This window comes from Anser cygnoides, chromosome 7, assembly GCF_040182565.1.
Source record: "Anser cygnoides isolate HZ-2024a breed goose chromosome 7, Taihu_goose_T2T_genome, whole genome shotgun sequence".
In the NCBI taxonomy this organism is placed as follows: domain Eukaryota; kingdom Metazoa; phylum Chordata; class Aves; order Anseriformes; family Anatidae; genus Anser; species Anser cygnoides.
The window spans coordinates 18,151,852-18,173,288 of NC_089879.1; the positions used below are offsets into that span (position 1 = coordinate 18,151,852).

Genomic DNA, 21,437 nt, shown 5'->3' on the forward strand with positions numbered 1-21,437 from the left:
CATCCGTAGAACAAGTACAATAAAAAAATAAAATGGGATTTTACTTGGCGATTTTACTTCTTTCCTGAAAGAAGCTTTGCCTAAACCTCAAAGGCCACTTGTTTTGTTTCAAAAGATTTTTCTGAGACTTCTAGGTAAGGTACAAACTATAAGTAACTGCTCACAAGACTGAGGCATTTTCTAAGCCTCCAGGTGAATGGTTCCGTTCAAACTACTGACACAGTGGAAAGCTGCTTGGGTCACATTCTTAAACCTTGGGTAATTACTGACTGTCTAGTAATCTCATAAATAGCATGTCTCATAAATAACATTGTATGGTAGGGAACTAATCTTTTCCGTCATGAATTTGGTGTGAACCCCCAGCTTTTGACCTTTTTCATCTTCACTAATAAACACTCTCAGGCCATACCTTTCTGTTCATTCTAAATACAGTAGATGCACAATTAAGATAGCGGCCTGTATTAAATCTTGTTGCCAGCTTTGTCAGCTGCTGAACCCCCTGTGTGCCTGGAAATATACCCAGAACAGCAGAAGCTTTATGCAAAAATCGTTATGGAGCTTCTCTGCTTTGCTGGAGCAGGGATGGATATGGGAATTAGAGCTGCTGTGCTGTCTCTGGCCTGCTATGTATGAGCACTGTATGACACAAAATTGGAGAGGCATCAGTGGAAAGAAGTGTGCAAAATAACGCATTCTGAATGTGGAGTAGAACAGCAAGATGCTTGATCTAATAAGGAGCAGTGGTGTAATCAAACTAAGCTAGGAGACAGTAGCCCCATGCAGCTGGTGGATTGTCAGACTCAGACCTGTCAGCATCTGAAGCAAATGCACAGCAGGGTGTTCACTCATGGATCTACAGCACAGACAGGGCACCTGTTTTTGCCCATGAGTTGTGAGTAGAACCTAAACAGGACTTCGAATATACATTCAGACTTCATCTCACACAGAAGGCCTGATGATAGTAGGGTGCACGTACAGTAGTGGTGCATACTGATTGGTGTTCTAGCTCAATGCAGAGCCTTTTAATGGTATGTAGTGATTTGGTATCGGGTGATAACACTGGCAAAAGTTCATACATCAGCTCCATCAGTGTGGAAGTGGGGCAGCATAGAACGTGGTGGTAAAACAGCCCTACTCCAATGGGGCCCCATAAGCAAAACAGTTTAATCAGCTTGGGAACAAACTAGTTTTGCATAAATTATTCTTTATGGTAAAGGTGCCATACAAATATGGGAAACACAAATACTTTATTAGCAGAAAGTTGCAAATGGTTCTCATATAAGATATGAGAGGAATCTTGATGGAGGAATAGATTTTCTGATAGATAATAAAGCATGGCTGTCAGTAGAAGATTGTACTGTAATTAAAGCATATATTTATATATGCTTTCTTTGATGTCTTATAAAATACAAATCCATGTGGCAGCATTTTGTGTCATGAGTGCTAATGGCCTCTCTTCTCTAGTAGCTTATTTTCAGATAATTTTGTATGAATACAATATGGCCGAGATTGCTTCCCTGTAAGTAGATTTCACTGAAATCATCAATGGAATAAAAAATTAAGGTTGGTTGGATGAGCAGTAGTCAGGATGCCTAAGATGATTGCCTAAGTCTTATTTCCTGAGGATAGCAAGCTGAAAAGTGTCTTTATTTCCCGATTTCCGGAGAAGTCAAAGCGGATGCATGTAGTGGTAGAGGGTGTGAATCAGTTTTTCACTACCGAATTATGAATTTTGAATGAAAGAATTTTAGGGTCTTTTCCTAATGGTTATTATTTTGAAAATTCATTCTAATAAAGCTTGAGAATTAACAATTTGCTGGCAGTTTTCTCTCCCCAGGCATTGTTAGGAATTTATTAAAAAATCCTTAATTAAGCTTTCCTTCCATACTGGCTGGCGAGTTTTTGGTAAAGCTTGGTTGGGACGGTGGAATGTTGGTATGAAAATATTTTGATTGGGAAAACATGTTAGTTCTGTTAAGTACTTTGTGTTTAGGCTGAAGTTTTTCGTCAAAACAGAAAACAGAAGAGGGATGTGTGTGCAGGATGTGTCTCGGAGGATCCAGCTGACGTTGTGGCCCTGGGTTCCTGCTGCTTACCCGGGACGTGAGAGCGGAGGCTCACGTCCCTTGGGATTCGGGTCCAGGACCCGGGTCTCGGCGCACCGAGACGTGAGGGGAGTACAGCTTGAAAATGACACAAATCTGCAGAGCTCCTTCTTTTCCTCCCGTGTCACAGACCCACGCCCCCAGCCCTGAGGGGTTCCCGTCCCCCTCCGTGGGCTGCTGTCCCTGAGGGCGCGGGGACCAGTTGCGGGGCCCGGGCCTGGGAGTGCCGCGGGCACCGGGGGGCGCTGTGGTAATGGCGGCCGCGGCCTGGGCGGCCCGCGGCGCGTCGAGGGGGGGAGCCCCGGGCTTGGCGTGTCGTGGCGCCGCTCGTTCGCTAGCGGGAGGGGGGACCGCCTGTGCTCTGCTCCCCAGCCCGCTTCCCTGTCACTGTCCTCAATAAATTATGGTCTCTGTTCCTCTGGTAGAGAGGGCTCAGCACGCACCGGGCGATGCCTTATCTCTGGCACTCTCCCGTAGAGGGGGGGAGAAGAGCAGGAGGGAGAAAAATTTTGCCCCTGCTGTTGTGAGATTACTTTCGGCCTATTGATCCTGATTTTCCCTCATCTTAACTTTTCTTTATTCTCCTAACCACTTGTTAGTGTTTTGCTGTTTACCTTGTGCAGCCTGGGGTAGGTGCTTGTGTCTTGTGCTCATGTGGAATCTATTTGAGACCCTTTGCGGGGCCTCATTCCAAACTATGTGCCCTTCAACCTAAACTCCAGAGCAGCAGTCTTGATTTTTTAAGAGACCCATTTAGAGTCCTGTAACACATGGGAGAGTTTGGCAGCATTGTTAGCTGAGTGAAAAAAGCTGGGGTTGTATTGCTGAATTAAATACAGAAAGGATTTGCATGCAGTTTGTCTTTTCTTCACCTTGCGCTGACAAGGAAACCTAAGTTCGAGGAGCGAAAACGTGAAATAAATGCATTTTGGTGGCAAAGGCAAGGAGCTTGAAACCGGTTTCTGGAGAATAAGGATTTGCCATCTCTGATGCATGACGATCCACTTTCCAGAGCCCGAATCAATACCCAGCAGGGCAAAACTTGTCAGCGGAGTTCATCCTCCTGAGCACCAGCAGATGGGGTGCACCGCTGATGGCTTTGTCCGCCTCGGAGCTGCAGGCAGTCACCGAGGTAAGTTCTGCTTGCAGTCCTCGATTTGCTTGGACTTCATGTTGCAGGATAAGCAGTAAGGCTGCAAAATTCTGTAATTTTTCCTTAAGGGACTTAAGAATACTTTTCTATGACATAATCTGCAGGCAAAATGCTGATTCTTTACGTTTTAGCTGATAGGCATTATTGTTTCTACAACTTCTTGAGAATTCAACGTAGTTATTAGGGATTAGTTGGAACAGTGTCTTTAGGGCAGATGAACAATTTCTGTCAATCTCCCTTTTGGCAGATTTGAAATACGTTGTAGGAAAAAATCAGTCCTTGCATAATCCCAATAAAATAGAAACCGTATCACATCTGGGAGGCTTAACATCTGATTGTAACTACATAAATCAACAGAAATCATCTTTTAAAATAAAATTTTCAGTCCCAGAGAGTGAATGAATTACAAATGCATTTTTCACATTCTTATTGTGAAATGAAGGTCAGGTTAAAATATAGTCAGAGGACTGAAATGAATTTCTTGAATATAGGTCTTCATCCATTAGATTAGTGTATCTCACAAGGTTTTAGTTTCACTACATTCAACAATCTGAATTCATTGAGTTCAACAGCACAGTCTCACACCAGCAGAACATCTGAATCTATTTCTAAAATACCGCAGATAGAGTCTTTGAAGGCCATACCATAGCTGTCTCCAGCAAATAACTTATGATTGCCTGAATAATAGCACACATTATAATAATGTTACTGTTTCAGTAAACTTGAAGTCTAAGAAGGGAGCAAAATCTGTACTTACTTGAAGGACTTTCTCAAAGATGAAATATCAGAGACTGAAACTTAAGGATTAAGAAAAGTCTACACATAGATCAGAAAAGGTCACTGCTATTGCATCGTTACTAAAAGCAAGGAAATTCCATCTCCTGTATCTCCATTGGGTTTCTTTTCTGAATAGCAAAGAATGAAAATCATCTGAACAAGCTAATAAAGTCATCCAGGAAGTTGAGCTCACTTCCAATATTAGAATAAATGCTGTACCTACAAAAGAGGTGAGTTCATAGGAAGCTGATGGCAAACTCTGTTTCCCTAAATATTCAAAGCTTTGTTCATCATTTTCAAAAAGCACAAAGAGAAGCAATGTCTTAGAAGTAAATCAAGACCTCCATCTTTTACCCCTAAAATACTTTTAGCAAATTTAAAATGCTGGGACTCAAGCCTGCTAGCTTTCTTCTGTTCAGTGATTGCCTACGGTCAAAGGAAGATCATTTAAAGGACACTGTTCTAACCAGTGGATCTTTGAATTGCATCATGCTTGGGTGAAGGATGATATCCCTATCATATTACTCAAAGAGCTCTTAAGTTGTGGAGCGAATAGTATAATAATGCAATAATAATTGTCATTAGGTGTCTGTTTGGAAGGAAAATGACAGTGTAACTAGTATTCTTCCCAGAAAATGAGGGATAGTCTGTTGGCTCAGTTTTGCATCTAGTCAAGTGGATTTTGTCATGTCAAGTGGTTAGTGGAGAACAGGGCCTCAAAAGTAGATTGAGATAAGTCACAGCTACTACATTCAGGCTGGAAGCACAGTGTATGTCTTACTAAGATTTTGACTTAGCCTATTTTATACCAAGGGGCTTGTTAGGAAAATATGTGTCTGCACACATCCATTAGCCACAAAACATCCGTGGGTCAGACCTGGAGCTTAGGTACATAATGCATCTTTGGTAGCAGAAAAAATCAATGGTAGGTTATGTTTCCTCACATTTAAGGGCAAAAGGATAACAAAGGATGGTACAACTTAAATGAGTAAAAGACAGCAGTTTTTTAAGTGTATGTAGTAAGTGGAGCGGAAAGTATTCCTACCCTCCTTCTCTGAAATCCACTGATAAAGAGTTCTGCATTTATAATTTTTTCCTACCATGCAAGCCTTTTGTGAAGTTTCAGTGATTACCCTGGCTGGCTAATTCTGTTCTGAGATTGTAATGCATTACACCGCTTCTGTACAACAGGAAAGGGAACTTCCTCTTTAACGCTACGTATTACCAAGCTAAGTAAGGAGAATTTCTGACTGGGCGGAGTTTTCCTCTGAGCAGCCTAGATAAAGGCTTGCAGGACTTAGAGAGTCTCAGACAGAAATCAGCATGAACTGCAGCGTGCCGGACAGAGTGCTGCACTGCTACGCAATGGACAGACAACAGGACAGGCTGTGTCTTCAGTTTCTTTGGGACTTTGTCGCAGCAAAACAGCCACTGATCAATTCACCGTTTTTTCCAGTGCTGTTTTCTTTTACAGCATACATGGCTTTCTGTCTTCCCTACATTGCACTGGACTTTTTCAGCACTAGACTGCCAAACTTGAGAAAATACAAAATCCAGCCACAGAACTATCCAACTCTTGGAATGATGGTGCCTTGCATTATTCAGAGTGCGTATCACCATGTGGTTTGGATTTTCCCGGTGACATTTCTCCACTGGTACTGGAAACCAGTGAATCTACCGGTGATAGCTCCAGAGCTGCCTGAAGTCCTGCTGCAAGTAGTAATTTGCCTGCTGCTGTTTGATTTTGAGTATTTCCTGTGGCATTTGCTTCATCACAGAGTGCCGTGGCTCTACAAGACCTTCCACAAGGTGCATCACAAGCACATATCAACATTTGCTCTCACTACACAGTATTCCAGTGTATGGGAACTGCTGTCACTGGGATTCTTTGCTGCCATCAATCCATTGCTCCTCGGTTGTCATCCTTTGACAGAAATGATTTTCTTCCTTGTAAACATCTGGCTGTCAGTGGAGGACCATTCAGGATATGACCTTCCGTGGTCAACTCACCGACTTGTGCCATTTGGTTGGTATGGAGGAGCACCGCATCACGATCTCCATCATCTGAAATTCAAGTCAAACTATGCTCCTTACTTCACCCACTGGGACAGACTCTTTGGGACATTCACAGAGTCACATTCTAGTTAAGAATATTTGCCTGTGGATGAACTCTTCTTTTTTTTTTTTTTATGATAAACTAAACTGGGACATTAATTTTTCAAAGACATACAGAAGATTGTATATTTGAAGCTACTTATAAAGTCCATAGCTATTTATAACAAATCCTTTTAATATATATGTATTTGTATGCATACTTGGAACTTCCTATGTTATATGACTGTAAAGCCATAGTAAATATGTTACTTAAATTTGTTTGAGTCATAGTTGTAAGGGAAGCATTAAGAGATATATGTTCTCTCTTCTTTCCTTCTTTTCAGCTTTCATAAAGCATGTATTGTATTATGTATGATGTTTTATACATACACCAGAAAAAATTATCTTACTGCTGTAAGATGTAAACAGAGAAGGTACACAGCATGGATTTTGTGGAGTTTAACCTGCCAGAGCATATTATTGTACACTGATATTGTAAAAAAAATGCTGCCAAACAAAGCTAGTTTGCTGACTGTGCGATAATTTTTATATTTATATTATAAATCCTGATGTGCTGTCTTGAACAGGAAATAAATATGCTCATTCTTTTAAAATTATGTTTCATTTCATGTTATTCATTCCTCTGTTCATATTATGAACATGTATGATTTCTTTTGCAGAGGTGTAGTTTATTTCAGTTTCGGACGTCAGGGTTTCTTATTAAAATGTTGTCATATTGTTTCAAAAGTGAGTCACTTTTTTTTTTTTTTTTTTCCCCTCCAGAATCATGTTATTTTTAAATTGTTTTTGATTTGGTAGAAACTGGATAATGTAGTTTTAAAAGTCAGGGTGAAATTTTGTTATCACGTCTTTAAGAAGCTTGAATTATTTTCACTGAAGTTGCAGTGTGAGAGCAGAACATTAAGCAGCCCTTAAATGAACAGGAGCAGTTTCTGTATTGGTCCTTCACAACCACGTCATTTAATTGGTACTAGCATGCAAAAGCCTGACAAGAAATATAAATAAAGCTTCTACAGAATAGAGGAATATTTCATACAGATTTCAGGGGAATACAATTGAAACTCTGAGAACGTGGATACATATTGTTAGAAGAAGAGTTCTGTATGAAACATTAACCACAGAGTCTCAGAGAAATCACAGTGAAAAAGAAAAAACACAATAAAAACACGTGAAGAGATAAGCAGGTCTTCTGTATCTCATTCAGCAGAAATCCACATGGATTTCTTGTGTACACTACATAACATTTTAATGCTGATAACCTTGTATCCTCTGTATTACTAATAAACTGCTCAGGAAAGTGGTTGGAAAAGGAAAAGAGCAAGTAACATAGAGAGTGTGTAATGAATGCTTACACATCATCACCCAGAAATGTAATAGTCATTCTGTTCAGTCTAGGGGGTTTTGTGACCCTACAGAGGCTGTTTGTCCAGGAGAAGACAGAGCCCTTAATATTTCCCATAATGTGAACTTATAACGGGAGCAGTACTTTTGGACACTCTGCATCTTTTTGATAACATGAAATAATTTTGATGAACATCTTCATAAATAGCATGAAGTGCTGCAGTCATTACATACGACTTATGCCTTTGCTTTCTGGGTATCACAGAAGTGCAATGCTTCTTTTCAGTGGTAAGAGCATGACACAAAATTGCATCCTGAGAGCAAAAGCAGAGTCTACAGAACTGGAATTTTTGCCATGCATTTATTCAGCTGAAAGAACAAATTCCCAATTTTTCTGATTATTATAATCTTTAAGTATTTTGGGGTGTGCTACAAAGAAAAGTAAGTATTCTTTTCTTTTGCCAAATGCAGGAGGCAAAATACAGTCTCTGATTTCCTTGAGCTGTTTAGCCATTTTGAGGTATCCCAAAGTTACCCACTCAGTTCTACAAATCCCATCAAATTCAGCAAAGCAAATACTGAACATCTGGTGGGGATACTCTGTGGTTTCAATGGGTTATGCCAGATAATATAACTATGTATTGTAACTGCACTCTAATAGTCTCTTTTACGTACTATTGACTCTCTAAGTAAGCAAAGTTAAGGCTAACTTTGGTATGTCTCTATAAGAAGCCTATGAGCAAATCAAACAAGCAAAGTTGTAATTGAACCCATGGGGTTTACTCTGCTTTTTTTGTGTGTGTGTGTGAAGCTTAACAGATTATATGTAGCAAGCACTTTAATACAGGAGAAAGAGTCCCAGTCACCCGCAGACAAAACTATAATTGCACTTATCAAGTCAAGTGGGATATTCCCATTCAACATTGTGAGTATAGCATAACCAGCAAGGAGGCTCAAGGTGGCAATGCAAAGGGAGAATGTACATCATGACGAGTCCGCCAACTCCTCTGTTCCTCACATCCTACCTGTTTAGATGACTTCAGACAGATACCAAGATTGCATTTCCTCAAATACGGAATTTTCAGATTATATCTATACTGAACCTCTTGCCAGTCAGGCTGGGAATGTTGATTTAAAGGCTTGTTATTGCATGAGCTTGGAATACTAAAAAAATAAAAGTAAGACTAATTGTCATATAAAATTTTCCAAGTACATGTTCAGAATGGCTTATTCACATTCCATGTTAGAAATCTCTGTCATCATTACATGATCCTAACGTACCTTGTCCCTGTTTCTCCAATGCTTTGTAGGTAACACAGGCTTTATATCATGAGGGATGGAAATTGTTTTCATATTGTATGTACTTTGAAGCACTTTCTCTAATGGTAAAATATAACTTTAGATGTATGTATGAGAAAAAATTGTGAGCAGAAGACTCAGACAAACATGTAACCTCAGGCTTTTGCAATTCAATGAAAAGCAAAATATAGGCAAAAACATATACTGAAGGCAAAGCAAATAAAATTTGTGTTTTTTTTCCTGTTTTCATTGAAAGTTCAGCATATACTGTGTCAGTGAGCGTGAGAGCATAGCAAATTTTGTGTATAGATGGTGCTGAGATTTTAAAACAGGATTTTACAGATGTTACTTCCCATATTTGCATTTCCTCATAGTCTTACCACAAGTTTTTACCAGGCAAATGGAACAGCATGACACTCTATTGTAAGGGTTTATGTCAGAAAACCAAAACCAACTTTCTCTATTCTGTTCCAAAATTCTCCTAGCTTCCTTCCTCATTACAATGTGGTGTGATGTGCCACAGACTTTCTATCTAATCTGCTGGAACCCAATCTGTTGTGCTTTGTGAGCAAATAGTGCATGTTTGCACACATCTTTGAAGCTATAAAATGAGACTTTTGATGCTGCTATTGTCTTCTTTATCTCTCTCAAAATCCTAATTTAATGAAGGTCAAAGAAATAAGATTTTATGTGCATCTCTCTGTAGCTGTATCTTAGTTCTGAAAAGTGGCACATGGTTAAATATTCAACTGTTTGTCTGATCTTATAAATTGCAGGAGTTCCGAAATTCTCACTAGTTATTTAACACTATACTTCTATGGAAATTTAGGCTGAGGCTTTCAAATGATTAAAGGTGTTGCAACTTTAAAGTAACAATTTACAACGCTGCAAATGGACTGTTTTTTTTTTGCTTAGTAGGTGGAGGAAAATGTGTTCTCTGGGTCCCTCAGAGAATTTGAGAAGTTTAGAACCATGCTGAGTCAATATTCACTTCTGGAAATTGCTTTGTCCTTATTCATGTTGATCAAATGCAATTACCTTCCAGGGAAAAGCACTACAGTGTACAGTCTACAGTCATAATTTTTTATGATTTGAAAAATTAGTCATTACTGGGTTTAGTGAATCAGTTAATCTAGTGTGTTAGGTTTAAGACTATCAGACTATTCCATCTCTAAAGCAGTTTTGGAACAGTTTTTAATGACAGAACATTAAATTGTCATTCATTGCCCCTCCAAGTTACTGGAAGCAGTGCATAGCTTTGATGTCGCTTTACTTTAGTGAACTCAGCAATTTTACTTATTCTTGCTTTAATCCACAATTAAGCTTCCACTATTACCTGCACACATCCGTTCACTCCTTTTTGAAGCACCTATGAGGCTGCTTCTGAAAAATCAGTCATCTGAGTTTAAAAAGAAAAACTCTTACAAACTACAAAAACCCTGTGGATTTATTCCCAGATTACCTTGGATGACAGACTAATTAGTGTGAGTTTACTATCACATTTGCATACAGACCATATGTAAGACCCTGGGTTTGTGTGCTGGGCTTGGTGGATGTGCTGGTTTGCTCCAATGTTTAGGCTGGTTCTGCATCGCTCAGTATAATCCAATCTGAAAGGTCTTTGTCACAAAATCTGGAGTTTTGTTTGTTCTATGTTTTCCTTATAAAAAAACAACAACCAGACAGTTGCTTTCCAAAAACTCAAATACGTTTCTAATTTTTGGAAATTGGAAGTTGCTCAGGACACACAAACACCCCACACCTCCAAAGCAACTAACACAAGCATTCCAGACTCTTAAGAGAAACAGAATGAATATAGAGAGGCCTTTAGCTGTGGAAAATAATACTGAGAAAAAAAATTTAAATCTTTCTTTTCAGACTTTCTAATTTATTAAAAGAAGACTTGAAAAGCTTACTAATCACCTCATCCCCCAAACTGCATGACTTGCCATGATCGAGGCTATAGGTGTGGACAAGGCAGCAGCAGGAGAGAAAGGAGAAATACATCAACATGCAACAGGTAGCTCTGCCTTCAGTCAGCATAAATGCAAGCATACCTGTCTGTCAGCTGTAAGTTTAAAAAAAAAAAAAAAAAAAGCACATGGACTGGAGTTTTAAGATACCAGGTTTTCCTTATGGAAACCCAAAAAGCTAACCAGCCAAGCTGGATGGCTGGTAGGCCAGGCAGGCAGAAACACGGCTAGTTTGATTTGAATGTATGGAGAGAAACTGTAATATTATAGATATGCAATTTGAAGGGATGTGGAAGGATACATTACCAGTACTTCCAACAAGAGTTTAGACAGCAGGTACTTTAATTTGCCCTCAGTACTGAATAGTGAGCAATTTGGAGGGCTAAGGAGCTCAAAGTCTAGAATGAGCTATTGGAAATCTGTTTTAAGCTGAGCAAGCAGTACCCTCTCCATCAAAATATTCTGAAAAAGTACTACTAGAAACTATTGACATAAGGCTGGTTATACACCTTTTCAGACTTTCACAAAAGCTGTAGATTACAACCCTAAGTAACAACATACTTTGGTAATTATAAAGTCCCTTTAAGTGATTTATTTACAAAACTTCTGGAGCCATTCAAAATATCTGACTCAACAGTTTGTCGAGCTAGCCAGAAAAAACAAATATGGGAATGACGTGGGTGCTGAGGGCTGGAACGATTAAGCACCGAGCATGCTCTGCTGCTGTTTGAGCTTATACAACCTGCAAGCTCAGAGGTGGCCTTATCAGCTGAGCTTATGGAGACAGCAAATGCTGACCAGCTGCCTTCCCCCCTTATATCATCTTAAGTGCCTTCTGTACCACTGTTCTCTTTTTCCAAACGATTTCCAGCTGCTGATGGCTCCCCTCACAAAACTGGCTGAGCACTGCCAGCTGGTTTGCCAGGTTTGCAGTGTTTTTTCACTCAGGCAGTCAGATGATCACTCCCTTGTGCCTGGAAAACACAGCAGTTGAGAAAACAACTAGTACAATGTATGTACAAATCCTGCTGCATACAGGGGCTTATATCTTACAACCTGTCCTAAAACGCTGCCCTGAGACCCAAATGCTTGCCTCTTCCTTCTCGTGCTCAGCTCCGTGCAGGCCAGCCTGCGTTTCAGGTGCTTCTCCCTGCAGAGAGCCTCCTGTTACCTTCCTACCTCCTTCCTTGAGCCCAGCTCATCCCTGGGCTGTGGAGAAGCCAAGCTCAAAGTGGCAGAAGAGCAAGCTTTCCCCTCCTCAGTCCCGTTCCTGGGGGTTCATGGTTTGTCTCTGTGCTCGCTGAGTGCCTGTAACTCATGTAAGTATGTCTGTGGGTCGGGGTACCTCAAACGCTCCAGTTCGCGGTCTCTCCCCTGGGTGTCAGAGCTAGGTCCTCTGGTCAGGAAGCCAAGTAGATGACATATCAGGGACTGAGGGCTCTGGTGTGGTCATGTCTTGGGAGTCAGTGGGGCAATGTGGATGCAGACCCACAGGATGTGGTGTCTGAGGGAGCCAGCCGCCATTTCACTGTGGTCAGGCCCAACCTGAAGCCCGTGGAGCCTGTACTCAGGAAGGCTTGTGTGAGGGTGATGGCTTAGGGGCCGTGCTGGGCGTTAAGGAAAGCCAAAGAGCGTTTAATGCCCAGGTTTGTGGGGCTGGCTGACTCCAGCCGGTGTCCCTCCTCTGCTCCCACAGCCAGGACTTGCCCTGGTTTCAGCAGCACCCGGTGCTCCCTATGGCTGGCCTGGGGAATCGCTTTTCCACTTGGCGGCCTTCCTGCCCTGCGGCGTGCCGGCTGCCCACGCCAGGCAGCTGGAGCGAAAGCACTGGCAGGCAGCTAGGGTATGTAGCAACCCTCTTCTGGAAGTGCCACACTCACGCTCGGTTATTGTATTTACTTTCTAGCAAGTCCCAATCCTTTCATTGTTACCAAAAATCCCCCTCCTGCCACTGCCAAATCTAAGTCCCAAGGCCTACTGCTCTGCTTTCTTCTCTTCCAGAAATAAATTGTGTAATTTAGCCCATATGCTATATACAATTTCTACCATTTTCTCTTGCGCTTCTTGTGACTCAGACTGGTGCCTTGAGAAACTGAAGCAGGGATTTCATTTTCATCTGCACATGTTACAGCTAGGCAAGAAGTGCTGATTTTCTCCTGAAAGCTTATGTGTGCATCTATTCTCTCTGTTGTAAGAAAAGAGCAGAGTGCTGTGTACGTAGAAAGGCATGTGTGCTCAGCTGGATCAGCATAACCCGACGATTCTCTACTTCCTTTCTTCTGCCTGTTTAGTCAGGTTATTGCGGCACTGCTGGTCTCACAGGATCACGGAGTAATGGGATAAATGAGTGCTCATGTTCCTAGAACCTGACAGATGCTAATAATTTGCAGTCAGCACTACAAATACCGTTATTTTTGATATCGTTTTGAAACCCTGGTCAGACTCTAGGTGCCAGGAGCTCAACAGAGTAAGAAGGTACCTCCCAGGAGGCTGCAGGCATAGTAAAGGACCTTCTAGCTTCAGGAATGAGTTATCAGTTGCACCTGCTTCTTGCTGCCAAACTTGGTTCTGAGACCTAAGTATTTGCTGAGAATTAATTATATGCTAATCATTATAGTTGCAGCAAACCAAAGTAAATTGGTGGGTTTTATACTTCACATGTTCTTCTTCCTCTGTGACCACATATATCTTTCCAACTCAGTAAGCAAGTAAAAATAAGAGAGAACCTTAGAACTGTAGGAGGTTTTAAATTCAGAAATATGTCGATAGCAGTGGAAAGTAAATATCTGCTCTTACTCTTCCAACTATTTTAGCAGAAAAGATCAATTGCGTGCTTTACCCCGTTATGCCAAACAGCTTTCTTGGTACCTACGTTTTCCTGATGGTTGCAATGAAGTCGTGAACAAAGAGCAGATAGATCTATAACATGTATTTTGTGAAAGCTGTATTCATGTCTTTGTTAGCAGAATTTAACCAAAACATAATGTAAACGTCTGAATTTGACTTAGCTGTCACTGGTCCTTTCAGATACCTGAAAAACTGATGGGTGTGTGTTATCAACAAAGCACTAACATCTAAACAAAAGAAGCAATAATGGTATATTGTTTCCTAGTGCTATTATTATAAACTTTGTTTATTTAATGTAGATGTAGCACCTACTAAATTTCCAGCTGGCTGTGATAAGGAGAGGGATTTGGAAACCAGTTTTGCTTGTTACAATGCACACAAAAGTATAAAATCCAGTGTTGTGTAATGTTTCTCTGAGAATTGTCGTTACATCAGTGTCATGACTTACAGTGCTTCAGCCTGCTAATAGAAAAAATGCTGACAGCTGCAGAGAAAAAAGATTAATATAAGAACCAAAACAAGTTTGGGACTGAAGTCATGCAAAGGTAAGTAACTGGTGTTTAGTCTAACTACTTTTGCCAGCAGCTTCTGGGGAAGAATTGCATTTTCATTCTGCTTGGCAGGAATTCCAAGATGAGATTATTAAGAATGGATGTGTGGCTGTTCCAGTGACTGCCCAGCAACGTGTGAGGTTGTCCATGATGGTGTGTATATATATATCCCTTATACATATAAAACTGTGGTGTATAAGGTATGGTGTAAGAAAGTTGAAGACAACAACAAACCAGTGTTGTGGCTGGTAGTTTCACACCCCTCCACATCTCCTCAGAGGACCGGGAGAGGAGCACTGGCTGGGAGAGCTGGGCAGGTATGCTTGACCTCAGAAGTGACCTCAGGGTTTTCCTCCAAGTCAAGACATGCTGACAGAGAACAAGACAGCTGAAACCTCTGCATGGTGGTGATAGTGTAATTTATAGCCCAATTTCACAAGGAAACATCAGTTATGCAATTGCAGTGTCTGTCAGGGTCTTCCAGTAACTTGGGTTATGCAACTCGGCAGCACTGGACAGAGCAGGGGAGGCTGTAAGACAGCAGGTACTCAAAGGTTCTATGAAAATTGTAGCTGCACAGAGGAGAGGGATATTTACAACCCCATGTTATGAAGAGGTAACAAGGAACCAACCGTAGTTCGCTGCATGGACATAGTCTACCAGCCCCTTTGAAAATGTGGAGCTCAAAGTTAATTGCAGCCTCTACTGTCTGTTCTTTGGATAAAAGGCTAACCGAGACAAGAAGAGTGACATTGGGGGCAAAACAAACACAGGGGAAGATGGGGGGCATAGGACAGAACTGAGGATCTTGGAGACAGTTTAGAAACCTGGAGGTACTCCTGTCTCAGAGGGGACCTGACAGAGGTTCTGTGGGTTTTGTGGTAGACGTATGCAAATCAGAAGGAGAATAATTCACAGGAAACAAGGATTTATGGCTCAAGATCAGCAGCTTTGATTTGAACTGTACATCTCTTTTCTTTCTTCTTTGAAAAGAGTGAAGACAAATGTGACACAATCAGAGAGCTAACTCGTGATCCACACTAAACAGTTCTATAGAAAAGACCTAATGGTGAGCTCAGCTCTATCACACCGATTCAAAGGAAGCTGAACTCCACTGCTGTGACCCTTGCTCTTAAAACGGGAGAGCAACTCTTATGAAAGGGATAACTGGATATAGCACTGGTGGTCAGTGCTGGGGCAAACTGGGGCAGGCTCATCACATGAAAACATTAGCACTGAGGAGTATGGAGTGAATTATAGGAGGCAGAGTGAATTTTAGGAGTTGGCTCATATGACAGACGTTCTGTACATATTAAACACCAACTTGTACTTATTTCCATAAGTCTGTTTGATGTGCTATAGTATCAGGAGTCTTTTATGATAGGAATCTTATCTTTAGCTTTCATATCAACAAGAAGCCTGGCAGTGCGTAAAAATATGTTGCTGTGTTTTTTTTTTTTTATTTAGGCTCTCACTGCATGCCAGCCAGCCAGCCAGCTGTTTGATTCAGCTAACTAAAGTAGCGCAGTGTGCAACAGATACAGGGTCCTTGAATGATTTCATGTATTTGCTGTTGGTCTTCAAGAAGTCTGATGTATTTTCAGTAATGATATGATGCCTAAAAAGAAGCTCACCAGGTGAGGCTTACAAAACAAATATAAGGCTGATTTAAAAAAAAAAAAAAAAAGAGTAGGGGGTGGGGAGATAAAAGAGGAACAGTGTGCCTAGGGATGCACAACTTCGGAAACCACTTGAAGAGTGGAACAAGGCAGGAACATGACCAGAGCAATCTTTAATGACATCACTTTCCTTCTCATCTGATGGGCAGTGGTAGTTTGAGTGGCTAAAAACACTAGGAGGGTAGCAGTCTACCTGGCATTCACTGAGAAAGGTAGTTTAAACCTGGGCTAAATAATCTTTGTTCTAAAATCAAGTTCCAAAGTCTACAGAAGTTGATGAAGGAAGGACTTCTGTGGATTACACAGCATATATTTCACGACTGAATATTGTATGTGATGAAGTTTTGCTATAGAATGGCAGCAGTTTTAAGCGAGTATTGCAATTTAATTGCATGACCATGTAACTTTGTGTGTTTTTTTTTTTATCGTCACAAACCATCACAAATGTTTGCAGTGTAATCGCAAACACTGCTTATATGTCAGTTGCCTCTCTGTTTGTTTATATAGTTTAGATTAGTTCGTGACCCAAGATGGGATGATAGCATTATAAACTATCATAAATCCTGGGAACAGAGGCATTAATCATCAAATGAACAATCCTTTTCTGGGACTAAATGTATTCTAGATTAAGCAGAGGTGAAATTGCTATGAAGAATTGTCCTAGAAATTGCAAACTGCTTTTACTTGTCTCTAAAGTTTTAAGGTCTTTGAAAATTTAGTAAGTTGGTCAGGAAGCTGGCTCAAGTAGATTCAGTTCATCTGGCTTTTTCTACTTACACGTGACTGTCCCATGGATCCATATGGTCTGTCCCAAACTGTGTACCCTGACCTCCCTCTTTGCCTGTAGCAATCCGCACTGTCTGCTCCCTTCCATCTCTCATCTTACAAATACCTGTGAATCCTGCACCCTAGCAAAACCAGCCCTAGCCTCATCCTCGTCCAGCCCAGCTGTCCCCCCAGGCACCACAAACCTCTTTGCACCTCGTAGGTCCACCTAGTTCTCCATTCTCCCCTTCTCCCACTCCTACATGGCTCAGTGCATCCATGTACCCGGAGAGAGAGAAAAAGCCCTGCAGCATATCTGAGAATGAAAACTGTGGCTTTATTATTATTATTATTATTAATGTAGTTCCTCTTCAGCATTTTGATGTCAGCCAGAGGCAGGGACAGCTAGTTAAGACACTGTTTTACCAGCTCCTGAAAGACTTCCTCTTTCGGAGATATGTCACAATGAGCTGCACTTATTTTGTTTGAGCAATACTCTGAAAGCATTTACCCTTGCCTGCAGGTATTGCATTGATCCAAGTTGTGTAATCCCAGCAGATGTTAATTCTCTCACGTAAAGAACAGAAAGAATGAAAGAATAACTGTGTGGGCCCTAATCCTTTCAGGCAGAAGATTGGTTTTGGCTTGCAGCACGTCAAGATGAAAATTAAACCTCCCCTCCGAAAAAACAGAAGTGCCGATGAAGACTTTAGCAACCTTTCCTACAAGCCGAAACTAACATTTGGATCTGGAAGGGGAAAAAAATGCGTACTCAAAAGTACAAGGATCTGAAACGTTTTCTGGGGTTTTCTCAACTTTGTAAAAGAAAAGGGGAATAACAGCCTTCAAGGACAGAGAGAGCGGAATTTTTCTTGTGGTAAAGGGGGAGTTTCCTGTCCATGCAAAACTCTGTGTGAGACCCTAGGCAGGATTATGAAGGTGGTAGAACAAAATCTAAGGAAATGGCTAGGCTAAACACTGGCTAAAGTTAATTATCTGTGCCTTCCCCTTCCCACTCCGTCTTGTAGCAAAGTGAATTGCTCTGCGTTAAAGATAGACGTGTTGTCCTAATAGTTCTCATTCCTCCTCTTTCTCTTGGGTGTTTTTTCCCTCCACCTTCTATTGTGTAATGCCATGCGACTCTGCAATGCAATGCTAGTCTGGCCTCCAAAAGCTTTCTGGTTCTTGGTCAACCTAATTACCTGTCGCTGGACCTCCTCTTAAGGGAGTGGAAATTGAAAAACCATCAACAGCCAGAAGTGATGCTAGTTCACACCTCTTCTAACCAGAAACTAAGGACAGTGTGATTCTGCGAACCTGTGATGTGTGTCATGGCCCTTCACCGACCAAGATTTTCAGGTGTCTTGTTCTTATCTGCTGCCAGATAAGTATCACTGATGAATGTATGTATATATATGTTTTTTACTGAATGGATGGGTTATAAGTTTTGGAATATATTTCTGGAATTTAGGGTAATTGAAAGATTTTCTTGGAGATTTGCACAACTGAAGAAAATTACAAGCTGTACTGAGGCTGTTAGGTGGCTGGACTTCATCTGATTGGAAATGTTCATTCCTGATCTAATTGGCTAATTGTCCTAATTGTCATTCCTAATGACAACACATATGCTAAATCTTACTTGTGTGTATTCTGCATAGAGCTGTGACTGGTATTGCCCACACGTACTTTACTTTACAAGCTGCAGGCTGGCCACAGGTGGAATGGGAAGGGTGGAGTCAGCTTCGAAGAGGGGTGTGTGATGCTAATGGTGAGACAGTCCAGAATTACAATGAAGACCCGTGATTTTCTAGCCTTGTGTAGGACAGTCAACCAGTCTTCATGGAAGACAGAAGAAGGAAGATCACAATAAGTAAGCTTCGAGTGGCAGACATGCTTTCTGTTTAGGCAGTGAAGCTGCTGCAGCTTGCACAAAATGTGCCAAGCATCCAGTTTGACTTCCCTTTCTGAGGGCTGTGGAAGGGCAGAGCCTGTCTCCCTGCAACTGGAAGCTCCCTTCCTGCTCAGATGAGGTGAGGACTGAGAGACTAAAGTTGGCCGATGCAGCTACTTTCCTACTGGGACCTACCAGCTTGATGATACGCACGTATTCTGCAAGAAATATATTTCGATTATTTAAAACTCATTCCAAAGTGAAAACAGCAACTTAACATTATGACTTCATTAGGATGCAAAGCCCTGGCTCTTCATTTCAAAACTACTTGCTAAAAATGTCTTTTGGTGTGTTGTTTTCCTTTCCCCTCTCTTCATTTCATCTTGTCCCACCCTGTAACATATCTGCATTGCCTCTACCTACCAGTACCACATACTCTTACTCCTCTGTCCTCGGACTCCTGTTCTTCCACTTAGCATCTGCTGTTTCTAATATCGAGCTCCTGCATCCTCCCAGAGCCCACCACGCCGTACAGGAGTAACTCAGGGTGGCTCTGCGGGAGACAGCTTGATAACAGCTGGGCTGGTGCAGCAGCGGAGCTTGTAAGGGGGGCAGGCTCAAGCCTGGAACAGAGCCCGTGCTCCGTCTGGTGTCTGCAGGGGCACAGCCTTGGTTTCCCTCCTCCAGGGCCACACAGGAAGGGGTACGCAGATGTGCAGAGCTGTCCAGAAACAGCTGTAAGCATCACAGCAAAAGCAGAGCTTTCTGTGACTTTGATTGTCTCACTTTGGCAAAATAGTCATTTGGAATTGAACCAAATCGACTCTCCTCTTTCCGTTTTTAGAAGGAAGGTAACACTATCTGTTTCCTGTTATTTCTAACTTCTAGATATTTTACAGAATTTTTAGAATTTTTAGATATTTTACAAAATTATTAGCTTAATTTGTAAACAATAATAAAAGCATTTGCTTTTGAAAAATGGAAACGAATCATGTGGTTAGTTACTTTTTAAAGTCGAGACTTTTAGACCCAGCAAAAATAATAGAGATTTCCTAGTTCTTCTAATGATCCAAAGACGCAACTATTCAGCAAATAAGAGTTTAGTTTTGTTCTGAAAAAAAATCACCTGTCTGCTATGTGAGAATTTGATATGTATGTATGACACTATCTCTAGAGGACGTGTTCTACTATCTCAGCTGACATCAAAGCACAGCATATTTTCCTTTCTTTCTTTACATTTCCTTACTCAGGCTTATCTTACTGATATTGTATAGCAAGCAGGAAAGCATGCAGGACATATATCTTCTGTATATTATTATGTATGCTTCCTCTAGTAACCCTGCTAATGAAAAGCTTTTCCTAGCTGGGCTACTTACAGTGCATATTGTGGTTTGTTGGACATTTTAATTCTGTAATCTCTCTGGAAGAATGACTTGATGTTATCAGGGCATAGCCTCTGTTTTGAGGGTGCTGTGCACAATTTGTACATTGAATTTACATAAACCAGATGTTAAAAATAATGACATCTTACCACTGGGCTCCCATTTTGCTTGAGACTTCCTTTGGATTATCTAGAAGTCGATCCTGTAAATGTTGCTTCTGTGTTTTTTTCAATGGTGAGAGTAAAAGTCTGGATCCAGCCATTCCTGAAAGCAGTTGATCATTCTGCATTTTACAGCTGAATCATCCCTCTTGTTTGCTTTACATAAACTCTCAGTTCTTACCCTAATTGCTGTGGTTTTTTTATACCCAAGAATTATTTTGCCACATCCAAAGTAATTTCATTCCTGCTTGCTTAATCTTTTCTGAATACGTCTTGTAACTTGACAGGAGTCGTGACTGTAGGTGACTGTAGATGGCATAGAAAAGATCACATATGATTTAGAATTAATACTAATCTTTAGTTCTTTATTGAAGCAGTCATGAAAGCTTATAGGAGTTTACACAGCTCTTTTGTCGAACTGTTTTTTTTTTCTTTTTTTTTTTTTTTTCTGAAGGCTAACATAATCTCTAACAGCATAATGCACAAATAAGGGTGAGACTGAGCAAAGAAATTCCCAGGAACGTGCTGAGTGGAACTGGAGCACAGAGAAATAGAGCCTACAACCTGTTATTGGAAATGGGGTGAATTGTGGGGCAGCCCACGCAAAAGATCTTGGAGCTGAGCAGCCTGGGACACCGCTTTCTGCAAAAAGCGTGGTCGGAGTCAGAGCTGAGGTTCCTAATGATGCTCCACAACGTTTAAAGAAGCTTGGAATGTGAGGCCAAAGGAAGACTGAGTCCTGGCATCATTGCCTTTTGTTTTCTTTAAGACAGCAAACAAAATAAATCCACAAAGTAACAACAACAACGCAACTCTGGTTCCTGTGAAGGACGATTTAGTAGCTTTACATGCCACTGTTTTCCTTAGAGAGGACGGAAACAAACTCCTGATGGATTACGTTTTGATTAGAAAACAAGCTGAGGCAGGGGGCTGTGGAAACGAGGGAAATGATGAACAGGGTGGGGAGCTGGGCACGGTGCGGAAGGAAAGGAGGCAGGGCTGTGGGACACGATCTGTGGAAGAGGTGGAGGACGTCTTGAGGTGAGCTGCTGGATATGCAGCGACACTGGGAAAGGAGCTGGTGACAGATGATTGCAATCATGTGCTGGTCAGTTGCATAAGCTTGTCCTTAGGGCATGCACACACACAACAGTGAAAACTGAAAGTAGACTGCAGTATTGAGCCATCTTTGAGTGGTCACAGAAACGTTTCCTCACATAGAGGCTAGAGATCTGTTCCCTGCCAACTCGGTTGCATTAGAAACATTCCTCTTGCATTCAAACCTTAAAAAGGGATACCAAAAATCATCAAAGGAAATAGATCAGCACTATAATCTTACTCATCCTCTCAACCAAGGAATTAGAGTTCCTTGTCAGTATGAACTCTGACTTAACACTT

The 21,437-nt window shown here is 41.3% G+C and overlaps 1 protein-coding gene and 1 long non-coding RNA gene across 2 annotated transcripts; both read left to right on the forward strand.

The window, feature by feature from the left end:
* The first annotated feature begins 2,215 nt into the window (after positions 1-2,215).
* CH25H (cholesterol 25-hydroxylase) lies at positions 2,216-6,746 on the forward strand. Its single transcript, XM_067000380.1, has one exon. It carries the CDS (start codon positions 5,359-5,361, stop codon positions 6,181-6,183), a length of 825 nt encoding a protein of 274 aa, XP_066856481.1. The 5' UTR covers positions 2,216-5,358; the 3' UTR covers positions 6,184-6,746.
* Positions 6,747-11,690: 4,944 nt separating this feature from the next.
* LOC106044459 (uncharacterized) lies at positions 11,691-18,703 on the forward strand. The gene is made up of 5 exons (XR_010833039.1): positions 11,691-11,775; positions 11,877-12,082; positions 14,234-14,314; positions 15,629-15,798; positions 17,129-18,703. It is a non-coding gene; the product is annotated as an uncharacterized lncRNA (long non-coding RNA).
* Positions 18,704-21,437: the final 2,734 nt, after the last annotated feature.

What these genes read in the sequence shown, in the direction of transcription:
- CH25H (XM_067000380.1), top strand. Translation starts at nt 5,359, where the DNA reads ATGAACTGCAGCGTGCCGGACAGAGTGCTGCACTGCTACGCAATGGAC.